The sequence below is a fragment of the Sapajus apella genome, unplaced genomic scaffold, assembly GCF_009761245.1.
Source record: "Sapajus apella isolate SASKATOON/1434 unplaced genomic scaffold, GSC_monkey_1.0 scaffold158, whole genome shotgun sequence".
Lineage (NCBI taxonomy): Eukaryota > Metazoa > Chordata > Mammalia > Primates > Cebidae > Sapajus > Sapajus apella.
Genome location: NW_022437098.1, coordinates 1155106 through 1181123, shown reverse-complemented (window position 1 = coordinate 1181123; position 26018 = coordinate 1155106). Strand labels below are relative to the sequence as shown.

General features: G+C 47.0%; 1 protein-coding gene across 4 annotated transcripts in view; it reads left to right on the top strand.

Moving 5' to 3' along the window:
* PTCH1 (patched 1) overlaps window positions 1–26018 on the top strand; it is a 71218-nt gene that overhangs the window by 32023 nt on the left and 13177 nt on the right. For 2 of the 4 annotated variants that reach the window (XR_004264999.1, XM_032266406.1), the window contains exons 4-18: window positions 1501–1570; window positions 1664–1755; window positions 3151–3349; window positions 3651–3772; window positions 4583–4730; window positions 5539–5670; window positions 6029–6184; window positions 6821–6919; window positions 7511–7636; window positions 13471–13589; window positions 14245–14647; window positions 15641–15950; window positions 21092–21234; window positions 23283–23466; window positions 24785–25065. Coding sequence is in view for 3 of the 4 variants with exons in the window: in XM_032266406.1 (XP_032122297.1) it covers window positions 1501–1570; window positions 1664–1755; window positions 3151–3349; window positions 3651–3772; window positions 4583–4730; window positions 5539–5670; window positions 6029–6184; window positions 6821–6919; window positions 7511–7636; window positions 13471–13589; window positions 14245–14647; window positions 15641–15950; window positions 21092–21234; window positions 23283–23466; window positions 24785–25065 (2584 nt within the window). In the remaining variant the exon portion in view is untranslated. Of the gene's footprint in view, window positions 1–1500; window positions 1571–1663; window positions 1876–3150; window positions 3350–3650; window positions 3773–4582; window positions 4731–5538; window positions 5671–6028; window positions 6185–6820; window positions 6920–7510; window positions 7637–13470; window positions 13590–14244; window positions 14648–15640; window positions 15951–21091; window positions 21235–23282; window positions 23467–24784; window positions 25066–26018 lie in introns of those variants that run through there. The other 2 variants (XM_032266407.1, XM_032266408.1) reach the window with 2 other exon arrangements.

Genomic DNA, 26018 nt, shown 5'->3' with positions numbered 1-26018 from the left:
GCGCCTCCTGGGTTCAGGCAATTCTCCTGCCTCAGCCTCCTGAGTAGCCGGGACTACAGGCACGCGCCACCATGCCCAGCTAATTTTTTGTAGTTTTAGTAGAGACGGGGTTTCACCATGTTGACCACCAGGATGGTCTCGATCTCTTGAGCTCGTGATCCACCCGCCTCGGCCTCCCAAAGTGCTGGGATTACAGGCTTGAGCCACCGCGCCCGGCTGTTTTTGGTTTTTTATCCATCCCTTAGACTTTTTCATCCCTACCCCTTCCAAATTTCTTTCTTTCTCTCTGTCTCTCTCTCTCTCTCTCCCTCCCTCCTCTCTTTCTTTCTTTCTTTTTTTATCTTTCGTCTGATCTCCCTAACGCACTTGGTAAGATATGAACTTATATAACACTCTTCTAGAGACAAAACTCCAGATCAATTCCTTTTTGTGTGTGTGCGCGTGAGAGAGATGGGGCCTTGCTCATCTAGGCTGGAGTGCAGCGTGCAAGCATAGCTTACTGCAGCCTCAAACCCCTGGGCTCAAGTGATCCCTGCTGCTGCCTCCCGAGTAGCTGGGACTACATACATGTGGCACCACACCAGGCAATTTTTTTTTTTTTTTTTTTTTTTTTTTTTTTTGTAGAGACACTCTAGCCTAGGCTAGAGTGCAGTGGCACAATCACAGCTCACTGCCTCAACCTGCCAGGCTTAAGTGATTTTCCAGTCTCAGCCTCCCCGGTAGCTGGGACCACAGGCATGCACCACTGCGTCCAGCTAATTTTTAAAGATATTTATTTATGTATTTATTTTTAGTAGAGATAGGGTCTCCCCTTGTTGCCCAGGCTGGTTTCAAACTCCTGGCTTCGTGCTGTCCTCCCGCCTCCACCTCCCAAAGTGCTGAGATTACAGGCGTGAGCCGCTGCATCCGGCCCCAAATTAATTCTTGATCTGTATATTTTATTCTCATTTCTGTAAGATAGGAATAGAAGAGACTGTGAAGTTAGAATTTGACCCGCCTGACAATTGTTGTTTATAATATTAATGGTTAAGAGCAGGAGAGTTCATTTTGAACACTACCTATTAAGGACATGATCTGCCAATAAAACATCTCTGCACCTGAATATGTGTCAATACAGTACCAACCTAATTTAGTCCCCACCTATTCTGAATTTGTGATAATTCAACTGGGCTGCTCTGAAGTTGTTTAATGTATGTAGAAAAGCAGATTAATGGTGTAAACAAGATTATTGGGAGAACACTTAAGAAAACAAGACTTTTCAAGTACTTTGGTAGCATTCATTTACATAAACACCCTACATGTTAATTACGATTGAGTATTATCTATTCATTAAAGCAAGCTTGCTGGGTCTCTACTTGGCAAAAGCTCTGCTCGTTTTGACAGATGCTTTAAAAGTGATCGAAATTGCAGTTCTTTTTATATGTTCTGTCATTCCAAATTTGCACCAATTTTCTTAATTTATTAGTGAGAAATTTTTGTCTCTGCTTTTCCTTTTATTAGGCAGTGGAAATTGGAACATTTATGTTACAAATCAGGAGAGCTTATCACAGAAACAGGTTACATGGATCAGGTATGTTTTCTTTTTGTTGGCAGAAATTTCTCAGGAACACCCCGGTAGTATGCCTTAGCCTAATGTATGACCTCTTCTTTTTAACTTTGGCAGATAATAGAATATCTTTACCCTTGTTTGATTATTACACCTTTGGACTGCTTCTGGGAAGGGGCGAAGTTGCAGTCTGGGACAGCATACCTCCTGTAAGTGTGTGATCACGCTTTCTGATATCTGTGACTTCTCTAGGTCTCAGTGTTTCTGATGTTGCTTATCATTGTTTGTTCCATTTTGGTTTTGAACAAGAAATAAAAACATTGAAATTCCATGTGCATTTTTTGAGTGAATAGTGGGGGGAGAGGGGATTTCAGCCGAATGTTTTTTCTCTTTTCAAAAAACAGTTCTGTAGGCATCATTAAATTTCATTCACTTTTACCAACCTATTTATATGCAAATAAAATGCAAATTATTGCAGAGTACGTGTGATTTTTAACTCTTTAAAATGTTTTGAAGACTAGGCATTTAGTTAGGTTTGAAGACTAGGCATTTAGACACTTATTTTTTAAGGAGAGGCTTTATTAGTGGGTACACATCGGAACGAAATATTTTGAGTATAAGTTCGAGATCTTCCTGTGAAGTAAAATGCTAACCTTTCTTAAGATCACACTAATGGCATTTAGGGGGAAATCCACTATCTGTGAAGGCCACAGTAAGGAATGCTTCACAGTTTAGCAGTTGGATATTATATATACCGCATCGTTTAAAGAATAATTGTTAATCAGCATAGACATTTTCAGTTAATTATGCAAGAGTTAGAGCTTGGGTTATTGTTCCTGTCCTGGCTTACACATATCTGCAAAAGCAATTTGCAGTGGCCATCCCCTGACCTTCAGTGTACAGTGTTAGATGGGAAATAAGGGGTTTTGTGTTTTCTGGTTGGGAGATTCCGAATAATGACTTCAGCCTGGTTAAGCAGCTACAGTGTGGTTTGAACCACATAACAGGCAGCCAAAAGCCTTTCTGGTCTGTCAACAGCACAAATTCAAAAGTGAGTGTGGGGGGAAGTGGCTGTGATGGTGGTGATGGCAGAGGCCGCTGGGGGCTTGCCCATTCCATTGCCAGGCTGTCAGAGAGAGCTCATAAGTATAGGAGGATTGTTAAAGGTAGCAGAGATCAAATATTTTGCTTGATGACATTTACAAATCATTTATTAGGCTGGCAAGTGCTAATTTGATGTCGTGATGCCCTCTTTTTAAAAAAAATTTTTTTTAATTTTGGATCTGTCTTCTGTCTACATGCACCCATTGGCTAATTTTGTATGTAGATATTAAATACACAATATCAGCAATTAAAGATTATTCAGTGCCCTCATTAATGTATGAGCCCTCTCTCTGCTTAGCATCTTCAGTCATGAATTATTTTCCTGACCTAAGTTTGCACGCAGATATGCTGGAAAGGAGCATTTGTTTTGATGCCAGAGTCCAGAACTGCAGCATTGCCAGATGCCTCCTACAAGGCGGATGCAGTGGATGCAGACTTGTGACTTTATGATGGGTTTAGAAGGCTCCTTTCATGGCCTTGTCTCCTGATTTCTTTCCCAGAGGTAAACCTCCTTTGCGGTGGACAAACTTCGACCCTTTGGAATTCCTAGAAGAGTTAAAGAAAATAAACTATCAAGTGGACAGCTGGGAGGAAATGCTGAATAAGGCTGAGGTTGGTCATGGCTACATGGACCGTCCCTGCCTCAATCCGGCCGATCCAGACTGCCCCGCCACAGCCCCCAACAAAAACTCAACCAAAGTGAGTTACCAGCAGTGAGCGCTCTCAGAAGGGGTGGGGAGCATGACGCGTTTTTGTGTCCGTTTGTCCTTCACTTTATTATTTTCATTTTTAACATTCCATTCTCCACCATCGTCTTTGTCTGTGGAACTAAGTTTGTTTATAGAGCTAAATTTTGCTGTAAGATTTGCCATACGCCTCTCATTAGCCTTGCTATTAATGTTCTCTCTGAAACACACAGGCTCTTAACGCACTGGATTTTAACAAGGCATGTGACCTGCCTACTAATTCCCGTAATTATGTGGCTGTCTTTTTATTTTAGCCTCTTGATACGGCCCTTGTTTTGAATGGTGGATGTCATGGCTTATCCAGAAAGTATATGCACTGGCAGGAAGAGTTGATTGTGGGTGGCACAGTCAAGAACAGCACTGGAAAGCTCATCAGGTAAGCCAGCTCCTGAGGACAACGGACGCCACCTAGCCTTCCTCCTTTCCTCAAAAGTCACTTCCCTCCTGACATCAGCAAGTGATATTTGTACCAATACTTAAACCGTTATCCTAGCTAGCTGGGTGTTGTCATAGCATATTAAGAAATACTGGCAGACTGCAACCGCTTGAAAAAGCACCGTGTGGGGAACTTTTCAAGAATGGGTTTGTAGTTTTCATCAAGACCGTAGTTCCTGACTGTAGGGTTTTAGGAGATCTGCCTGTTACGTAGAGAATGGGGGCAGGTGTAAAGCAGGCCAGGACACACCGATCAGAGTTCATGATGTGAGCTGCACAGTGTCACAGGGAAAGACGAAGAGCCAGCGGCTCAGTAAGAATTATCCTTTGTGCATTTGTGGACTCTGGTCAGTCAAGTGTCAGGAGTTTTGTCTAAGATTTCTCCCTGGGGAACGCCTCGGTCTGGGATTTCTGCACAGCGAGTATGCGTCGCCGAGCCCGGTGTATCTGTTCAAGCTATCTGCTCCTCTCCCCTTCCTGTTTCATGGAATGGAAACTGTGAAAGGAAATTGCCTATTAATTTAATTTGGGGGTATATCTGTAAAAGGTTTGTAAGGTTACACCTTTAATATGGTACATCAATCTATTAAATAAAATAACCATCCTGGTCCCATTTTAATGGAAACATGTGCTCACGGAGAAGGAAAAGAATTGCAGCTGGTGAGTTGGGGGGACTGGCTGGGGATTTGAGGCAGGAGAAACTGCTTCCTGGGAATGCTGGTGACGTGCCTGCCCTTGGACTCTGCCGCAGTGCCCACGCCCTTCAGACCATGTTCCAGTTAATGACTCCCAAGCAAATGTACGAGCACTTCAAGGGGTACGAGTATGTCTCTCATATCAACTGGAACGAGGACAAGGCGGCAGCCATCCTGGAGGCCTGGCAGAGGACCTATGTGGAGGTAAACCCACCTTCAAATCGGGGTGCAGACTCTCTGGTTACGCTGGTCTTCATTGTCACCACCATTTAACACATTGCTTTCCATTAGCTTTACTTTCAAAACATTGTAATTCTGGAAACTTGATGGGATGAAAACTTTTTTCCTTTTCTTTGGTATTGAAAATTCTAGAATACTGTCTAAGAGACTGGCTCTAATGAGTGTACCCTGAAGTGTGTTTAGTAACCAGTTGTGAACTCTGGAGCTAAGGCACGTAACAGTGTTTAAAAAAACACTCGGTGAGCAAAGGTGCCTGGAAAACATTAGCCAGGCGTAGAATCTGTTCACAGCTGCAGGCCCCTTGCTCAGGTCATGTGACAGGAGTTGGCCTTTGTTTCCCAGCAGTGACCTCCGCTGAGCTGCATGTGACCTTTTAAAAGTGGCCAGCAAATGAACAGGGGGAGGAGTGCCGTAAGAATGGGTTGTTTTGGATTAGGGGGAGCTGATGGGACTGCAAGTCGATTGTGAAGTTACGGAGAACAGAGAGCAGTCTCAGCCCTGGAGTAAATACAGCGCTGGGAGTCAACTCTAGCAAACTCCAGCGACCCCAGCCCTCAGCAGCACCCACTGTCACTGATTCGCCATGGCTGTTGCCCTAAAACAGCGTTGTTTAATGTTAGCCCAAGTTCAGCCTCGCGCCCTGCACTGGAATCACATAGAAAAATGCATCAGAAAAAAAGAAGGGCTGGGCTGTGTGGCCTGAGGTCTGCGCTGTAGAGGCTGTGGAAGCATTCATTCTGTTTGTGCATTTCGCCTTCTGTTGTGACCACAGGTGGTTCATCAGAGTGTCGCACAGAACTCCACTCAGAAGGTGCTTTCCTTCACCACCACGACCCTGGACGACATCCTGAAATCATTCTCTGACGTCAGTGTCATCCGTGTGGCCAGTGGCTACCTACTCATGGTAACGCTGGATTCCAGGCTTCTGGGGCCCGCGGTTTGGTTTGGTTTTTTTCGTCTTTACTTTTCTATGACTGCTCCTGCTTTTGAACTGCTCTTAACATCCACATGCATCCAAGACACGGCGAGCGTGGCATCACAGTGGTTTACAGGTGGTCGTGTAAAGTGTTTTTTTCCCATTTGCCGTTTGCCTACCTTTGACTCATGTCCTTTTATGTGAGGTCCTTGATGGAAAGTTTTGTTCTTGTTGGATTTAATAAGTTCTGCCTTTTGATTTGGGGTGATGGGTGGGGGAAGCGTTAGAACCACGACACATTCTAATGTTCGGCTTTTGTTCTGTGCCCCCATTGTTCTGCTTGCAGCTCGCCTATGCCTGTCTAACCATGCTGCGCTGGGACTGCTCCAAGTCCCAGGGTGCCGTGGGGCTGGCTGGCGTCCTGCTGGTTGCACTGTCAGTGGCTGCAGGACTGGGCCTGTGCTCATTGATCGGAATTTCCTTTAACGCTGCAACAACTCAGGTACTAAAGGAGTCATTCATCCGCTGTCCCAAACGCCCCCTGGCCCCCAGGCTCGGCCCAGGCAGCCTCCTGTGTGTCCTTCTCACCTGGAAGGGTCTTACATCCTTTTCCACGAGGATGCCACTGGCCTCAGGGATGCTGTCTCTTGATGGACCCCTCCGGGTGGGGGGTAGAAAGTCTGATGGGCTTACTGGTTACTAGAGACACTTTGCTGATAGGAATGTATGTCACTGACCAGGGTTGTGGCTCTCAAGCTCTGGTGGGCATTCATGTTGCTTGCAGGGCTTGTGAAAGCTCAAATTGCCAGGCCCCACCGCCAGAGTTTCTGTCAGTAAGTCTGAGGCCAGGGCTGAGAATGTGCACTTCTGGGCACACTCTGCTTAAATGAGTTAGATTCCTTCTCATTTAGTAGGTTAGAAAAATGGTAGTACACAGACCTTCTGAGAGAGACATGCACGATCTCCTGTGAGCTGACACTGCTAGGCTCTGGGGATCTCAAGTGAATTCTTCACTCTGGGGTCCCAGAGGCTCTCCTTTGGGAGCTGCTAGGTGCTGGTGGCGGTGTCCTGAACCAGCTGTAGAGTCGTCTTACTTGGATCTCTCGTGTCTAATGCCCATGCTCTGTTTCTGCCACAGGTTTTGCCATTTCTCGCTCTTGGCGTTGGCGTGGATGATGTATTTCTTCTGGCCCACGCCTTCAGTGAAACCGGACAGAATAAAAGAATCCCTTTCGAGGTAATGGAAAAGCAAAAGAAGAGAGCTCTGGGGCATCTGCAGCTTCCTCTGTTCTTGTTTGTCCGTTAGTTTTTCTCTGACTGGCCCAGTAAAGATTTCAGTCCCGTGTCAGATGATGTGTCACTGGTTGCCAATCCGGAAATAAGCTGGAAGACTCTCAGGACGTGTATTTGCTATGGGAAGTCCCAAGAGCTGCATTTGGGGTACCTTTAGGAATATGGGTGTTTATTTTAGTGTGACACTTTAGCCCTAATTGCCATACCTTTCCAGAGACCACATTTGCTTCTCTGGAGAATTCTGTCACTTGGCCATCACCTCACTCCACTCCCTTTTAAAATTATATTTTAAGCTTCAGTCATTATCCTACAGCTTTCTGCTCTGGATGGTAATAACCATGAGGAATTCATGACTCTATAGGCAGTACTGAATAATGCTGGTGTCAGGGGTAACGCAGGTGGCCCTTTCTCACTCCCTAATGCCAGCATGGTAAGCTGCAGTTGTGTTACTCTGCCACGTATCTGCTCACACAGCCTGTGCTCCAAGGGGACGCTGTGCAGTGCAGCTCTCAGCGCTGTGGTTTCTAATTCCCAGGACAGGACCGGGGAGTGCCTGAAGCGCACAGGAGCCAGCGTGGCCCTCACATCCATCAGCAACGTCACAGCCTTCTTCATGGCCGCGTTAATCCCGATTCCCGCTCTGCGCGCGTTCTCCCTCCAGGTGAGCTTCCGGTAATGAAGGCTGGGGTGATCCCGAGCAGGGCACTGACTTCTAGCATCCCATGTCTGCCGTCTCTGCTGAGGCACCTCAGTTACTTCTGGAGTGAAATAGAAATACCTGTGTTTGAGGCCCTGTTTTACTGGGTGGATGCTTCTGTAAGCTTAGAACCCTGACATTCCCTCTAAAAAACTAAACACTTCTGGAGTTTTTCCTTCCTTCCTAGCCCTACGAAGCCCAGATGCCTGTTGTCTTATAAAGCGGCCCCATCCTTTATACATGGCTTTGGGGGCTACTCTGCATTGCCCTCTGGGGTCGGTGGTGCTGTAGCCAGCTTCCGGGCCATGCCCTGCTTCCAAACACCACTCCCACTGCCTGCACTCAGCCCCCTCCCGCTGCCCACCTCATCCCAAACACGCCACCCTTTCTTTCGCTTTTGCCAAAGCAGCCCCAACCCAAGACAGTATTAAGCTGAGGTCACGTGTCAGGCAGCACTACCAGACCATGGACTGGCCTGTGTGCTGCGGAGAATTTCCCTCAGGCCGCTCCTCGGTGGGCCCTTGCTTTCCACCCCCCTTTCCTAAGTTGGCCATCACAATCTTTCCTGTCCCCTCTTCTCTTTCCTTTTGGTCCCCAGCTCCCATCTCAGGCTGCACAAGCAGACTCACAATTCCTCTCACCCTCCCATGCAGAGCATATGGGCCCCTCATGTCTTGTCCTCTCCTTCCAGACCAGGCCCTGTCACCCCTAGAGGCCATCAGGGCGTTTTCTAATCAGAGACTCAGCTTCTGTGCATTGTAAGCACGGACAGTTCCCTGGGATGGAGACACCGCTGTAGTCTGTTCTGCGCCTGGAGTAAATTACTGACATTGCCCTTGAGCTACTTGAAACTCATAGGAATCCTAAAATTAGTTACTGCTGCCGATAAAGCAGAGACTTCACCAGCTTGTGCCATGGTTTTCCTGAGCCCAGAGTCTCCTGGAGTTTTGATATCTCAAGATGTTATTGGGGTTTTGTGAATTAATTTCAAATTTTAAAACCTCAGTTGTTTCTCCTTTCTTTTATGTGATGATATGATGTATAATTCTCAAGCTGGCCAGGTTTCTAAAGGAAACGACTTCTGTGTCACTTTTGAACCTGTTGTTATGATGCCCAGCGCACTCACACGGCTTTCCGCTACTCACCAAGAGCTCCTGCAGATATGAGCAGGAAGTGAAATTGGCCAGTCATGCATCTGGTTTCTGCTCATATTTTGTCAATATGTTTAGCTCTTTTCTAGTCTTTACATTTGTCATGTAAGAGGAACAAGTCAATCACGTATTTGAATGTCATGTCACTAGTTACCAGGAGGCCTGAGCAACTACTGATCCTACAGGGTGGGATTCAAGACCTCCTTAGTATTTCATGTGAGCCACAGCTGGAAAAAAGATTCTATGCCAATTGCCATAACCACCAGCCCCAAAAGAAACACAAAAAGAAAAGAGGGTTTATTTGTATTACAAACCTACGCAGAAGTAGAAACAGTCAATCAATGAATAACGTTCAGATCTGACTCTGTAACCGAAGCACAGGACAAGGAGACTCTCTGATTACCCAGTGGTGTGAAAGGTGAGCCAGACCCACAGCGCAGCTGGTTTTAGAATGCCTTTGTGCACAGGTGTGCATCTGCCCAGCACCCTGTGGTACTGCAGGCTTGTTTCACATGTGGCAGGTGCTGGTATTGAGAACCTGTGCTAGCGTCCGTCAGCCGTGGGACCCTGTCTCCCTGTTCTCTCTCCTCTCCCCTTCTTTTCTGCTTGTCTTTTGCTCACTGTCTTTCTGTATCTGCTCACACTCCTTCTTTTCTTCTTTTCTCTCTCATTCTCTCCTCTCCTCTCTCAGTACATACTGATGGCTCATCGAGGCCGACTCTCCTTTAATGGTCCCCTATGGTGTGGTGGTCTGAAAAGCTACATGAGGTTTCCTTATGAGGAGTAGCCTTGTAGAAAATCCAGTGCACTAAGTTCTCCCAAGGTAAGCACCTTATAGAGACAAAAATGAGTACTGCTGGTTTTTGTGTTCTGTTTCAAACCTTGTCAGCATCACTTTAAAAAATCGCAACTGGCCAGGTGCGGTAGCTCACGTCTGTAATCCCAGCACTTTGGGAAGCCGGGGGCAGGCAGATCACGAGGTCAAGAGATCGAGACCATCCAGGCCAACATGGTGAAAGCCCATCTCTACTAAAAAATACAAAAAATTAGCTGGACGTGGTGGCATGTGCTGTAGTTTCAGCTACTCGGGAGGCTGAGGCAGGAGGATTGCTTGAACCCAGGAGGCAGAGGTTGCAGTGAGCCGAGATCGTGCCATTGCAACTCCACCCTCCAGGGTGACAGACCTCCTGGTGACAGAGTGAGACTCTGTCTCAAAAAAAAAAAAAAAAAAAAAAAAAAAAGCAAATCACAACTATAGCTTCCAACGGTCCTCATCTTATTAAAGAATGCCTCCCCATGACACTGGTTCATTCTCTGTCAAAAAAAAAAGAAAAGAAAATTCGAGGAAAAGAGAGGATACAGTGATTTTTGCAGTGGCCATCAGAAGAGTTTCCCTGGTTTCGTTTTAATGTATTGACCCTCAAAGTTGGCCATTATGTAGCTTCCCTTTCCATTGGTGAACAGTATCGAGTTTGACTCTGGGTGTTCAGTTGTGTTTATATTTGCAAGATGCTATGAATTAAACATCAAAAGGGAGTGATCAAGGTGGTTCTGTCCAATAGTAAACCTGCGTTACCTTCAGAATTTTCTATATAAAATTCCTCCAATTTTGTAGTGTGACCGGATAATTAGATATTTTTTTCCTCAAAGAAACTGTCTTAAACCTCATCAGCCTTTATCCATCTGCCTAAATGCCACCTCTACACCAGTAAGCACTGACACCAGCTGTAATTCTTTATGATCAACTAGGGCTTGCTGGTTTGTCTATTTGTTTATTCATTTGTTTATTCTTCAATGAGAACTCCCAGAACAGAACCCCTTGTTCAAACTGGTAGGGTGGTTTGACTGGGACTTCCTCTGCACGCGTCCCAGCGTTAGCCGCTTTGAGGGGATGGGGCATTTCCTATGAGCACAGTAACTAGAATTGATTCACAGTTGCAATATCATCCCATCATCTTCTCTGGTTTACTTCACTCTCTTGCCTTTGTAATGACCCTTTTCTCTTTCTGAGAAGCCCTTGCTGGTTGTTTTACTATTTCGGTGCACATTTGGGGGCCTGGCATTGAGAAAATGTTCCCCCATATGTGTAATAGATGATGAGAAAGTCAGTTAGACGGGATGCCTCTTGGGGTTCTTCTCTCATCCCTTCGTTTCCGTCACAGGAGACAAGCAAGATGCCAAGCAGGCTTCTCTGACCGATAAGGCCTGGTAGCTGAGAAGCTCCCCCACCTCTGTGGCAGTCAGTGTGGCCAACTGGTGCCCATGCGTGTGCCCGTGGGACTTTCTGCGTCACGGAGCTCTGCCCTCCTCATCCTCATGAATGCCTGTCCAAAGCAGGGTGCCCCGGGTTTTTTCTACATTCCGCTCCTCGATTCTAAACATGACTGTAATTTTAAAAGCTGAAAGGATCCAGCCCCCAGGATTACTTGTTCCTGGAAAATCTCCACCCTACCTGTTCTTCCTGGCATCCCCTGCTGTCTCACGGTCAGGTATCCTAATCCCGTCCACAGATGCCCTCTCAGTAAGGGACGAGCTCTCACAAAACTCCTGGTTCTCAGCTGGGCTGGGGGCTTTGCATCAAGTCTGTTGCATGTGACTTACTGGATAACGTCAGGCAGGTGACTTGACTCTGCATTTGGGGACCTTATCGGGTAATACTGTCAACCTCAGGGAGAACCTCCTGCTTGTCATGAATCAGGTATAAACAAACTAATCTTCATAGCTTCTCCTTTCTCTTCCCCCAAGTGAATTTCAGACCCGAGCAGCACAGAGGAACTTGAGCCGGGTCTCCTCTTGGACACTCTGTGTTTTCTTCACAGGGAGCACCTGCTGTTCCCCTGCTCCTGCCTGACCTCTTTTTCTTTTCTTTTTTTTTTTTTTTTTTTTTTTGAGATGGAGGTTCACTCTGATTGCCCAAGCTGGAGTACAATGGCATGATCTCGGCTTACTGCAACCTCCGCCTCCTGGGTTCAAGTGATTCCCCTGCCTCAGCCTCCCAAGTAGCTGGGATTACAGGCATGTGCCACCATGTCCAGCTAATTTTGTATTTTTATTAGGGACGTGGTTTCTCCAAGTTTGGCAGGCTGGTCTCTAACTCCCAACCTTAGGTGATCTACCTGCCTCAGCCTCCCAAAGTGCTGGGATGACGGGGTGTGAGCCACCACACCCGGCCCTCTCTTTCATCTTCTAAACCCTGCTGAAGCCTCTCTCAGGAAGCCTGCCTTGACTTTCTACCCCTGCACCCCACTGAGCTGCTCTGCAGCCTGGCACCTGCCTTTATGATGCCATCCATCAGTTGGGATTCTCATTTGCTTGTAGGTCTGGCTCTATGAGAATTGAGAGCAGGATTTTGTCTTACTTACCTTTGTGTCTCCGGCACCCAGCATAGTTCTAGACTTTTCCCTTTAAAGGGCCCCTGTCAGGTAAATTCTCTCGTCACAGTGGTGATGAGCTTACTTGCGTAGGCCTATTAGACAGGTCTTACAGACATTAGACTGGTGAGTTCACATGCTTTGTATTTTTCAATTGACGAGGGATTTTCAAGATAGACCAAGAAGAAAGAGGTTAGGTAGTTTGTAGAAGAAGACTCTTGACAGGGAATTAATTATTGAAAGACATCTCCAGAACGCAGGCTTGCTGGTTCACCCTGAGCATAAACTCACAATTCCCATCCGAAGCCCTTTGTGAAGCTCTCCCTCGATTGTGTTAGGTGCCAGTTATAACTAGGTTTTCTTTCCTCACCCTGGGGCGTTTACCAGTTTGGGGGTTTTGTACTAAGCGGTTCTTTGAGAAGCCTGCCACGTTTTTTTTCTTCAAAGCCATGTCTGGCTATTTCCTGGCCCCTCAGCATTGCCAGCACGTTTCTCTGTGGTGCCCCTTCTGCCATGCCCTTCCCAGCTGGGTCAACTTTCCACCGGCCTCTGGTGGCTTCCCCTATTAACAGCCCAATTTTGTAATTTTTACTAGGTCAGCAGGAGATTTGCCAACGCACTGCAGAATCTAGCCCCGTGTTTATTTTAGGTTACAGAGTGACTTTTGAATCTGTACTTACTTATTCTGTGTACTGTAATCACACACAGGAATTTCTTTCTGCTTAACTCTCCTTGACCTTTTATGTTTCTTGCTCTCACACCCCACAGGCTACTCCAGAGGCGATTTGGAATGTGCCTATTAAAACCTCCGGGGACACGCGTGACATTGTATTTCACGTTTTAAAGGAGACATTTTGAAATACTCGAACCACTTTATATAAAAATGTTTAAGTGTAAAATCAGGGTCGCGTGACCTCTCGGAAGTACTCTGGAAGGGAAATGCTTCTGTTTGTTTTAAATTGGATCTTGAATGTGCTCTGCCTTTGTGGATTTGGTTCGGTTGGTTTACTAGCAACACAGTAGTTTAGTTCCTGGGTTTGTACCTTATGGGTTTATGGAATTATTAGAAATAGGCCCAGAAATAGTCAAGACTCTTCCTGTCAAATAGTCTCTTGATGATGTAGCAAAAGAAACTCTTAGGATCCATCACAGCTTCAAACACTTCAAGAGGAAAGTGAAAGAAAAATACTGTTTAAAAGCATCTTTATTTTCACAGCAGTCCTCTGATTGGACAGAGGCATATTGGTGACCTCTGAATTTTTGTTTCTGCCCCCAGGCGGCGGTAGTAGTGGTGTTCAATTTTGCCATGGTTCTGCTCATTTTTCCGGCAATTCTCAGCATGGATTTATATCGACGTGAGGACAGGAGACTGGATATTTTCTGCTGTTTCACAAGGTACATTTCAGACTGCTGTGGCCTTTTGGTTGGGTGCAGAGTGGTACTGTGAGAGAACTTTTTCAGCCTGTGGACTTACAAGGGAATGTGGACAACAGGGTTTCTGCTGGTGTGGTGGACACAGGGGAGATGCTGGACAGAGGCTGCTTCCCTAGGGGGACATCAGAGGCTCTGAGCACCTTCTCCCCTGCCCCAGCCGAACGTCTCACAGCCCTCGAGATGCTGATACTGAGGACCCGTTTTTCCATCATGAACTGATGCTGCTCATTGTGGGAATGTTTCACATCCCTCCATTAGAGCAGAACAAGATTGAAAACCACCCATCTAGCAAATACATAGTTTTTGGTGGTGGTTTTGTTTTGTTTGGAATTATGCTTTGAAGGATTCATCATCATGTGGCTTGCTTTTGGAAGCCAAATTTAGGAGCAGTCCCCCATGTGTCCTCCTCAGACGGACTTTTATCTAGTTCACCAGGAGATGAACCAGGTGACGTTATCAACCAGGCGATGTGTCTGGAGTTCAGCAATGTGATGTTTCTCTCCCAAGTCAGAGCTGTGTCAGAGGGGTATTCTCAGTACACAGTGAAAGTTGGCAGAATGAAAGCACCATTTCCCCGATCCAGCATAACATTGTAACGTGTTTCCCCTCCTTTCAGCCCCTGCGTCAGCAGAGTGATTCAGGTTGAACCTCAGGCCTACACCGACACGCACGACAGCACCTGCTACAGCCCCCCACCCCCCTACAGCAGCCACAGCTTTGCCCATGAGACGCAGATCACCATGCAGTCCACTGTGCAGCTGCGCACAGAGTATGACCCCCACACTCACGTGTACTACACCACTGCCGAGCCGCGCTCCGAGATCTCCGTGCAGCCCGTCACCGTGACGCAGGACACCCTCAGCTGCCAGAGCCCAGAGAGCACCAGCTCCACGAGGGACCTGCTCTCCCAGTTCTCCGACTCCAGCCTCCACTGCCTCGAGCCCCCCTGTACCAAGTGGACACTCTCATCTTTTGCTGAGAAGCACTATGCTCCTTTCCTCTTGAAACCAAAAGCCAAGGTAATCTGCCACAACTTAAGACTCTTCCTGTCTTCAAAAAATAACAGAACAGGCTTCTTTGGAGTTCATCAAATTGCTTCTAGTTTTCTTCTTTTTCCTTAAAAAAAAAATCATATGAGTATGATATAGCTCAGTCCTCCAAAAGTCAATGCTTTGAGAGCATAGGGCCATTGAATCTCTATGCAGCATGTCTTTATATGAATGAAGTTGTTTAAAAATGTGGTTATTGCCAGGAGCGGTGGCTCATGCCTGTTATCCCAGCACTTTGAGAGGCGGAGATGGAAGGATTAAGCTTGAGCCAGGAGTTTGAGGACAGCCTAGGCAACAAAGGATGACCCTGTCTCTACAAAATATTTTAAAAATTAGCCAGGAACGGGTGTGGCAGCTCACGCCTATAATCCCAGCACTCTGGGAGGCCAAGGCAAGCATATTGCATGAGCCCAGAAGTTTGAGACCAGCCCAGGGAACATGGTGAAATTCCAGCTCTACAAAAAATTACCTGGGTCTGGTGATGTGCCTATAGTCCCGGCTGCTTAGGAGGCTGAGGCAGAAAGATCACTGAGCCCAGGGAGTTCAAGGCTACAGTGAGCCGTGATTGTACCACTTCATTCCAGCTTGAGTGACAGAGTGAGACCCTGTCTCAAAAGAAAAAAGAAAAAAGCATGGTGCTGTGTACCTGTAGTCCTAGCTACTTGGGCAGCTGAGGCAGGAGGATCACTTGAGCCCAGGAGTTGGAGGCAACAGTGAGCCCTGATCATGCCCCTGCCCTCCGTCCTGGGAGACAGAGGAGATCCAAACTCAGATAAATAACAAAACAAAATAAAAATGCGACTACTATGATTTTATCCTTTTTCCTGTGCGAGAACAGCCCCTACAGGCTAAATCAGGTCAAGTGTGGTGGTGAAAACGAAGTATTAGCTAGACAGCTTCTCTTTGTTAAGAAAGAGTCAGTGGTGCTCCCTGGGGTCTGACCTTGTGCCTCTTCTGTTCCAGGTAGTGGTGATCTTCCTTTTTCTGGGCTTGCTGGGGGTCAGCCTTTACGGGACCACCCGAGTGAGAGACGGGCTGGACCTTACGGACATTGTACCTCGGGAAACCAGAGAATATGACTTTATTGCTGCACAATTCAAATACTTTTCTTTCTACAACATGTATATAGTCACCCAGAAAGCAGACTACCCGAATATCCAGCACTTACTTTACGACCTTCACAGGAGCTTCAGTAACGTGAAGTATGTCATGTTGGAAGAAAACAAACAGCTTCCCAAAATGTGGCTGCACTACTTCAGAGACTGGCTGCAAGGTGAGACGCCGCGGGAGGGCTTTCGTCCTTTCGGCCTTTTGCGTGTTCAGCTCCAACAGGTCTCCTTTGTCCTGATTATGAAAGCGTTAGATTCTAATGTAACACTGATGTGTTTCATGGACTTTTAAGTTGCTCAAGATTCTTACATGGACTGTTTCCGCAGCAGCCTCCCAAATCTGGCTTTTACCTATAAAAGGATACAAATAATTTCAATGAGTAACTGGGGACTTCTGTGAGAATGAACAGGTGCACACTAGGAAAATAGGACTATGTTGTAGCGGGTGGACCCTAGGCTTCTGGTCCTCTTTCCTCTTGGCTAGTTGGTGGCTAGTTTGGTGACCACGTAAATCAGAGTGCAGAAGGGATTTCCAGACCGATTGCCAAATTATAGCTTACTGCATCAGTAAGTTGATGCAGTAATTTGTCCAATGTTGAATAAGCAGTGGACGTAGTCTGAAATTCCAATGCTGAATAAGCAGTGGTCACAGTCCGAAATTCCATATTCTGACCATCCTTTAAAAAACTATTTCTCTATTTCAGATTGACTTTGTTTTTAGAGCAGTTTTAGGTTCCTAGGAAAATTGAGCAGAAGTTGCAAAGATGGCCTATATCCCCCTTCCTCACACACACACAGCCCCGCAACTAAAGACATCCCCCACCAGAGGGGTACTTGTGTTACAGCTGAGGAACCTGCACATCATTACCTAGGCGCCATAGCTTACAGCTGACCATTTTGACCATTTTTTGACTTCGTACATGAAGTAAAGTTATAAATGCTTAATCACATTTCACATTATTTTAGAAATAATCAAATTCTGCTTCAAAATGCCTTTCTTGGCAGGGCAAGGTGGCTCACGCCTGTAATCCCAGCACTTTGGGAGGCCAAGGCAGACAGATCACCTGAGGTCAGGAGTTCGAGACCAGCCTGACCAACATCTCTACTAAAAATACAAAAATTAGTCAGGCATGGTGGTGGGTGCCTATAATCCCAGCTATTCGGGAGGCTGAGGCAGGAGAATCGCTTGAACCTGGGAGGCAGAAGTTTCTGTGAGCCTATATCGCGCCATTGCACTCCAGCCTGGATGACAAGAGTGAGACTCTGTCTCAAAAAATAAAAAATAAATAAACAAAATGCCTTTCTAGGCTTCTTCGCTTTTAGAAATGTTTCTAGGAAATATTAGTCAACTGGAAGGAAAAAAAAAGTCTAAATTTTCTGCTGACCAACTGCATATAAATGTATGCAGTGATTCCAAGAACATCTGTTCATTTGTTGTGTGTTGACACATGCAAAGCCAAGTAGAGAATCAGGATCGTTATCCACCCAATTCAAGCAAAAACGCTTTTACTGGAGTACCAAATCATTATGGCCCCCAACATCTTTTGGCTTAAATTATCCAAATGATTGTCTTAATTTCCCACTTAATTAGGCTTGTTTAAACACAGATGTAAGTGCCTTTTTTTGGTCTGAAGTCAATACACTTGTATGTAAAGACTCAGCAGCCAGTTTCCCTGAGAGTTTGCAGGAAATGGTAAACGACTTGAGGTTGGTGGAGGATGGTTCCACACAGCTCTGGCCTTGACTTGTATTTACCAGAACTCTGTGCCTACATGTACACCAAATTTGACTTTCCTTTCGGAGGAACGTAAAGAGAACATGCCATGATTATTATTTTCTGACGCCCTCCTGAGATGCACATTTTACTCATTTTTTACATTTAGTTTAGAAAGCAGTGGTTTTCGGGATAATGAGTTAAAAGAGAGACAGTGGAGTCAGTCCCTGCTTTTCATTTTCCCCCGCTGACCAAAGACATGCAAATAATTTGCCACAAATGACAAAGAGATCCGCTGTGCCCTGCCAGTCTCTGAGCGAACAAGGGTCACTGTAGAGCGTGTTTCAGTGTCTTTGGCCATTGCTCTGGAGGCTCAATGTGGCATGTTAGGCCGGGATTGGGAAGGGGTAAAGGGGATTGTCTCCAGGCAGTGCGGAGGGCTAACCTTCTTACAGAGCATTGCAGATCATCTCTATACATTGCTTCCTTATAGATGTAAAGCAGCTGGACTTGAGATTTTTTTTAAGGTACATTTGAATCATGTTTTGATTGCTATGTGGACAGCTTATACCTTGACCAAGTGAGGTCCATTTGTGCTAAGCAGTCAGGGTTCCAGGCAGCCTTGGGACTCCGCATCCGACTCTTAAAGTGTCCACTAGAGCACTCCACACAGAATGGCCAGACACTGGAGCCCTTTGCTACCTAGATGTTTTTCAGGCCTGTTGAATGGCTGATGTGGTCTTTGAACATTTTCTCCAAGAAAACAATTATCCCTGAGTCAGCTTTCCTTGCTGATATTTTTGTGTGGTTTTTAAATGGTGGGAGCCTCATTGGTTTAAATGGAATTGCCATTAAAACTATGTCATATCATTGATCTTTATCAACCTTCCAATAGTTTGTCTTTGATTTTATTTTTTTACCCCTGAAACTATATAATGGTTAATTTCAAAACTATCCCACCTGTCACATCTTAAAACATACATGCAAATAAGGCAAAGTTAGGTAAAAGCCATGCCTTGAATCATGTGCAGATGTGTTCATTTTATTTCACACTGGATTATGCAAATAAAATTTCGATTAACATTTTATTTGCAGGGTCCCCTATCTGAAGGAAAATGGGCAGTTGGGGTTTTTCCTTTAGCCCAGAACTTTACACTAGAAAATAACTATTGGCACAAAATATTCATAAGGGGAGAACTTCCGGCTGAGCTGTTAAGGTTTGCTGTAAAATCAATGTCACCCTTTTCTAGAGTGTGCATGTGTTGGAATAGGAGACGCTGGCGAAGGGGCAGTGGAGACCCGTCCTCATCCCTGGTTTCGTGTCCAGGGCTGTACTTGTGCCTGTGCGTAGACCAGCCCATTGTTACTTGAGCTTTTTGGTGATTAGTGAGAAAATAGCGTAGTAATGGGGAAAGGACTCAATGTTCCACAAAGTCGATGACTGTTTCTGGTTCACCTTTCAGCCCCCGGTAGAGTGAACGGCACCGCAGGGACTGGCAGTGTGGGTTCTGACTTGAATTGAGTTTCCAGCAAGGCTGACCTCCCCAAATAGGATCTCTCTTCCTTTGTTTCGCCCTAGGGTGTCCCAAACATCTTTGTGTGCAAATGTCGTAAAATCACTCTCAGATTTTTGCAGGAAAATTCTGGGGAGCCCTGTTTGCCACCAGACATTGTTGATGCTAGGGTTGATGCTGCTCGTCTCACTCCTGCCTTTGGCACATCCTCGGGTACCACGGTGTGTCCCGGCCTGTAGGCCAGCGAGTGTGTGGCCCCAGCTGCCTCTGGTGACTTGCTGCCTGAGTTTGAGCTCTGTCCAGCACACTCCTGCTCGGCGGCCTTTTCCAGTCTCCCCCTTTCCAAGCCTCAGGTCCTCATCTGTGAAGCCAGAGTGATTAACGGGGCTGTCCCTCGGTCGCCGTGGGATGCCCAGTGCAGCCCCACACTCCCCAAGCGTGAGCCTCTCTTCAGGATCAGCTGGTTAAGGGAGAGGGGCCTCAAGCCCAGGACACGTCATGACGTCATGAAAATTGTTATGGCGAGGAAAACAGACGAGGTCTCCCTTTTTGTGGGGGAAAGGGGGAGCAGTAATTTTTCTTCTTTTTTTTTTTTCAAAAACAGGAAGAAAGGGCTTTCAGTAATAAAATAACATCTGCTCAGTACTGCGTGTGTGCACGCCTCCTTGTGAAAACCCATCAGTCTGAGAGGTGCAGGGCCCACCCGGTGGTCTCCTGTCCCGCCTCCCCTCCACGCTTGCCCCCACACAGCCTCCTTTCACCACCCAGCCCACCTCATCCCCAAACTGTTCCTCTAACCAGCAGTGTGGGAAGGAGGGTTTCACTTCTTAGAAAGAGAAGGGGGCCTGTGCTCCACCTCCCTCCCCCAACTTCAGACCCCAAGAGCTTAACTATTCTGAGCACTAACGCAACCAGATTTTTTTTTGTCTTTGAAGTCATCCAAGGCATGTCCTGAAATGAAATAAACCCTTCTCCCTTCTTACTAGCCGTGTCCAACCCATACATGTACAGCTTGTTCAAAAGCTGTGGTTTCCTGAGCTGCTGGGGCTTGGGAGTTCTACTTGGGAGGTGGCTGGGAGGGGGATGAGGGGGCGGGGGTGTCCCGGAGAGCGTGCGCGCCAGCCAGTGCTCAAGACCCTAAGGCTGGGTCACCAGGGCCCTGTTTTCTCTTCCAACACGCTTATCTCTTTACAGCTGCAGCCAAACCGTCAGGTCTGTAATGATGGTTTTGATTACCAAGGCCAAGCACAGCTGTGTGTGGTGGGCTGGCGGGCTCGCCCATCCCCCAGGCCCAGAAAGCTCTTTCCTCCCCCTCCCCGGCTTGTGGTTTGTCATCTGCTCTCACAGAGCCTCCTTGTATTGGCCTGTGGCTTCCTGTTCTCAATCGGATCCAAATTTACCCTGTGAGGTATTTCCCTGCGCGCACAGGAGCGCCTTCCCCTCCTTCTCCCCCGCCTGCCCGCCCGCTCTCCCGAGGAAGGGTGGCAGAGAGGAAGAGCGCAGTGGAGAGTGAATAGGTGTTGGCTGTGATCTTTACACAACCTGGCAGCAGATCCCACAGCTTGTGTTCACTCCACAAGTCGAACAGATGGAACAAATTGACAGAATCGTGTTCGCTCACCCTGGGCTCCAGAAGCAGCTGAGCTGCTGTTTGAAGTTGGGAGTTTGAATGTGCTTTTTCCCCTCCGCGTGGAATTTCTGGTTGCGTTGAAGAACCCATGACTTAGCACCCCCCGTGGCACGAAACGGTTAATGACCCTGGTGTGTGTCTTTCCCTCACACTCTTGCCTTCTTTTGTAATTGTCAGGGGGAGAAAGGAGGAGAGTCGTCTTTCTTAAGATAAAATATGAGTATTTGTTTCATAGAAACAGATCATCGCCTTCCCCCTTTAGAGCAGTGGCTGCGGCAGCTGCATTTCATTCATGAAAGGTCCGGTGCTTTCTGTCACAGTGGGTGTGTGTTTCTGATGGATGTCTAAGAGTCCCCTGTCTTGCTCACTCTCCTTGGCCCATCCCACTAGGACCAGCGTCCTTCTGGCTGAAAGTTACAATGTGTTACAATCATTTGCCTTTTCTAGGACTTCAGGATGCATTTGACAGTGACTGGGAAACCGGGAAAATCATGCCAAACAATTACAAGAATGGATCAGACGATGGAGTCCTTGCCTACAAACTCCTGGTGCAGACCGGCAGCCGCGATAAGCCCATCGACATCAGCCAGGTACTCCAGCTGCTGGGCACCCAAAGGCGCCTCCAGGCTGCGAGGCTGCTGCCCTGGTGGAGGCTGCCTGACAGCAGGCGACCCCGCCATGTGCTCTCTGGAGACCTGAGGCACTGGGAGCCGGTAGAAGGAATATGAGGTCACTCTAATTCACCTCCTCCCGCCAGCTAATTGCGTGACCTCAGGCAAGCCAGTGCCCCTCCATTTCCTCATCTGTGCAATGGCGTGTTGGCTACTGCCAGAGCAATCATCAGAATAAAGTGCAACTAAGACAGTAAGGCCCTTTCCAGTGTTCGAAATGCAGCATTACGTGATTATTTCAGTTCTAGGACTTGGTACCATGTTGGTCTTGATTGTGTTCAAGCTTGGAAAGACAGATTTCTTGGGTAGCCGTCGTTTGGATGGGCAGAATGTGGGCTAGGTGAGAGGGTTAGGAGATTGGTGACGTAATAGAAGGATGGGAGGAGTTGTTACATTTGAGATCTTTGGGCCTTCCTGGCCCCAGGAGTAGGCAGACCGCTCTGTGATGAGTGAAGCAAACGGAAATGCACACCCTTGGAATTGGGAGTAGCTGCGCCCTTCTGCTTACTCCTGCGGTCATAACTGTTTCTGTTTGGGAATCCTACTCTCCACCTGCATTTGCATTGTCTTCCTGCCATTTGGATTCCAGCATACCCCTCTGGATTCCGCAGGCGCTTTCGGGAGTGTGTTCGGACGCTTCAGATTGCATGGGGCCCGCGGCTGCTTTGGCTTCCTTGCTCTTTGTAGCTTGCTTGCTTCACCTTCAGGCAGAAAACCGTCATGCTGATGATCTCAGCAGCTCTGTTTATTGTCTCCCCTTTTTTGCTGGCATTCAAGGTGACAGATTTACAAAGTACATTGTTCAGAGTCGTTATGGAGTGTGAAACTCCACTCACAGCAGCAGGCAGCAGGCTGTCACGTTTCCCAAGGATGCGGGCAGAGGAGCCTGCCTCAGAGACACCAGGGAGGTGCCCAGGCAGCAGGGCTGGGCGAGAGACCAGAGGCACTGTGGGACAAATGGGACTGGGACTGGGCCAGGTCCCAGATAGCACTTCCTCCTCCTGAGATGGAGAGAGGCGTGCCGCACACACGGAGGCCACGGGCTGCGCTGTGCGATTCCGGGGATAGTTGAGGACATACAGTTGTTGCATATCCTGTGGATTAATTGAATCCAGATCCCCGAAATCCAGTTCTCACTCTCCTCCCTGCTCCTTCTTCCCTCACTCCTTCTCTATGAGCCGCTGTCACTGGTGTTTTTCATTTTGTTTAAAAAAGACCCAAAGCGAGGAATGAGGCCTAAATCTAAAATAAACAGGAAACAAAACTTCTCTATGTATGTAAAATATACATCCACACAGTCAGTCCCACAGAGCCCCCCACCTCAGCAGAGCCCACAAGCCCTCCTGCAGAGGGAGCACGTTTGGCCATGCAGAGGACACAGCGTGCCCAGCATGACGACCTCCGGGAGTAAGATCACCTGGCGAGGCTGAGGCTGTGCACTCGTCCCCTGCACTTTCTGGCACTGGGCATTTTTTGAATCCACAGGTCATAGGAGGCTAGTGTTAGCGAAATTTATACAGATGTTGTTTTATTTTTATAGCTCTCCTCCATTTACTGGGTGGCATTTCCTTCAGTGTTAACAACAGAGGTTAACTGCACACAGACGTGCATGGGGATTCTTGCCAGGTTTTTCCCCCTTCCCTCCTATAAATATGTTTCTCCAGATTGCTCATTCTCTGCCTTGGCTGCAGACGGTCTTTTAGCATTCAGATTTAATTGGTTCAGCCAATTCCTGGGCCATCTGCAGAACCGTGTTTGTTATAAACACACCGATGATTGCATCCTCCGATAAGTGCACTTTGAAAGAAATCAAAGGTGTTCTGATGGGATTTTCGACACTCTCAACAGTGGGCATTCTATTCTTTGTTGTAATGCTGGGGCGAAGCGCGGCTTCTGTGCTCTCAAGGCAGAAGTGTGTTTACCCCCAACCTCATTCTCAAAGGCCTCTGTTCTTCCCGTTTCTGTAGTTGACTAAACAGCGTCTGGTGGATGCAGATGGCATCATTAATCCCAGCGCTTTCTACATCTACCTGACGGCTTGGGTCAGCAACGACCCCGTGGCGTATGCAGCCTCCCAGGCCAACATCCGGCCTCACCGACCAGAATGGGTCCATGACAAAGCCGACTACATGCCCGAAACCAGGCTGAGAAGTAAGTAGCACTCCAAGGTGGTGCCGGGAGGGGGGGTCTGGGAGCTTACAGAGGTACCCTCCCCTGTTCTCCAAACTTAGCAACAGGCTTCGTCCGTTGACGCTCCCCAGGGTTCAAACGTGTAAACAGAACAATCTATTTCTTCTCATTTAAAACTCTGGGAGACAGACGACGATGTGTAATGGAAGACAACCCCGCACTCTATCACGTTGGGAAATAAGCGTCTCGTCTCCATTCCTAGCTTCGGTGCTAAGACGTTCATTAGGCGTTGCTCTCGCATGCCAGCTGTTCCCGTGAATGCCGGGGACGCCTCCAGGTTGAGTGTTATTTTACTATTCCAGAGTTTTATCGCTGGGGATTATATGTTTATCTTAACTTTGTCAACTCTGGTGTTGAAGGGATTTTTGGCACATTGGGTCATTCCTATAAGCCACCAAGCACCTGCACCCTGTCAAAGCTGTTTAAACCAGAGCAGAAAAGTCTGTATACAACAGTGTCCTGTTCCTTTCACCTCTCAGCCCCGAGTTTGAAAGGTGGTTCTGTGTGGATTTCATTTGCATTTCTGGTGGTGATACTAGTAGTGTATGCTTTGGATATTGGGCCAAGGGAGGATGTGAGAAAGAAGACGGATCCCCTTGCAAACATGGCTGGAGACCCGGCGAGCTGTGCTTCCCCGGATCTAAACCCCAGAGCCGTGTGGCAGGCAGCCAAGGCTTGTCTTAATGAAAATTTATAGTTGAGATTATAATAGAGCAAATCATGTTTAGCAAGTCAACTGAATGACCCCAGAGGGTCTGGAACACACAACGGCAGTGACTAAACGCTTGTTGTGGAAGGATTTCTTCCCCTGTTGCTGAAGACTTAGCATTGCATTAGAAAAGAAGCATACAAGGTTTAAGTTTGTTCAGTCACTAAAAGGATAAGTTAAGCATTTTTCTCAGGAAAGCATGACTCTGGAGTTATTTTGCTCTTGTAAGTGATTGGATAAAACTGTGTGAACTTGGTATTTTTGTGTGTGTCAAGGGAACAAAAAATGTTCCCAAAATTTAAGCCTGGAGTTTTTAGAACCCTCACAAAGAATGACTGCTGGAAGATTTAAATCAAACGTTAAAAAATAGACAGATCACAGATTTAAACATTTTTAAACCAAATCGGAAGGCCGTGGAGGCCTGGAGGCCATGATCAGCACTGTTTCTCCTTCGTATCCTGTATGAGAAGAAAGGCCAGCGGGCTTTCACGTGAGGTTCTTCTCTACCCATCGAAACGGTGGCGATCCCCTCCCCGGGCCTGCCCCTAACCTGTGCCCTTCTCTGTCCAGTCCCGGCAGCAGAGCCCATCGAGTATGCCCAGTTCCCTTTCTACCTCAACGGCTTGCGAGACACCTCAGACTTTGTGGAGGCGATTGAAAAAGTAAGGACGATCTGCAGCAACTACACGAGCCTGGGGCTGTCCAGTTACCCCAACGGCTACCCCTTCCTCTTCTGGGAGCAGTACATCGGCCTCCGCCACTGGCTGCTGCTGTTCATCAGCGTGGTGTTGGCCTGCACGTTCCTCGTGTGTGCCGTCTTCCTCCTGAACCCCTGGACGGCCGGGATCATTGTGAGTGTATTATAAGGGTCTTTGTGGAAGTCAAATTCCTTTCAGCATAGCTCTTTCTACAGCCGGGAAGTGTTGTTTATGTCTGGGCCTCTGGAGCAGGGTGTAGCTTGCATCATCCGTGATATATTTATTCTACTCGAGGTGGTGAGGTCCGTGGCTAAGGTAGACCCTCTAATGGCCTTATTCTTAGGGCCTCTCTCCCATGGCCTGAGGATTTTTGTGGAAAGATAGGGGACTTTTTAAAGCACACTTTCCATCACAGCTCTGAGCATTTATTAAATCAAAACACTCAAAGCGTAGCTAATTTTTTCTTTAATTGAAAACTGCCATTTTGTGACCTCACCCCAGGCCTAATAATAACATAGCCGGTTCTTCTACGATGAACATGAGGGGACAATCAGAGAAGTCAGGACAGTGATATATGGAGAACATGATTTAGAAGTGGGTTTGCATGTTTTAAGTCCTGGGATAATGATGAACTAATATTACGAACCTGTTTTTTGGCCTCCTTTCTCCAAAATACTCTCAGATTTGACGTAAGTTTCATGTGGAGTCTAATAAAACCGTGGCAGTGTTTAAATTCTGTGAACTATGGTATAGCCTTTAAAATGCCAAAATTATAAAAACAGAGACCAGATTTTGTGTCTGCACCATGAGTCTGTGCAGCAGGTACGTTAAAAGGTAAATGTTTAGTCTGTGAGAGTTTTCATGGCACTTAGCAGTTGATGTCCATCTTTCATCATTCCCTCCCTCCCTCCGCCTCTGCCCACCACCCACCCCCAGAAAAGAAAGATCATTTTTCTCCTTCTCTTCCATCTGGGTACCTTGTTTATTTGTATCTTCTCCCCTTTGGACCAAGAAACTCCAAAGCTAACTCACAGATTTTATTTCCACTTCCCCACAAATTTTTACAAGGAAGATGAAAGGCAAGACGCTTTTCCTTGGATTTAATG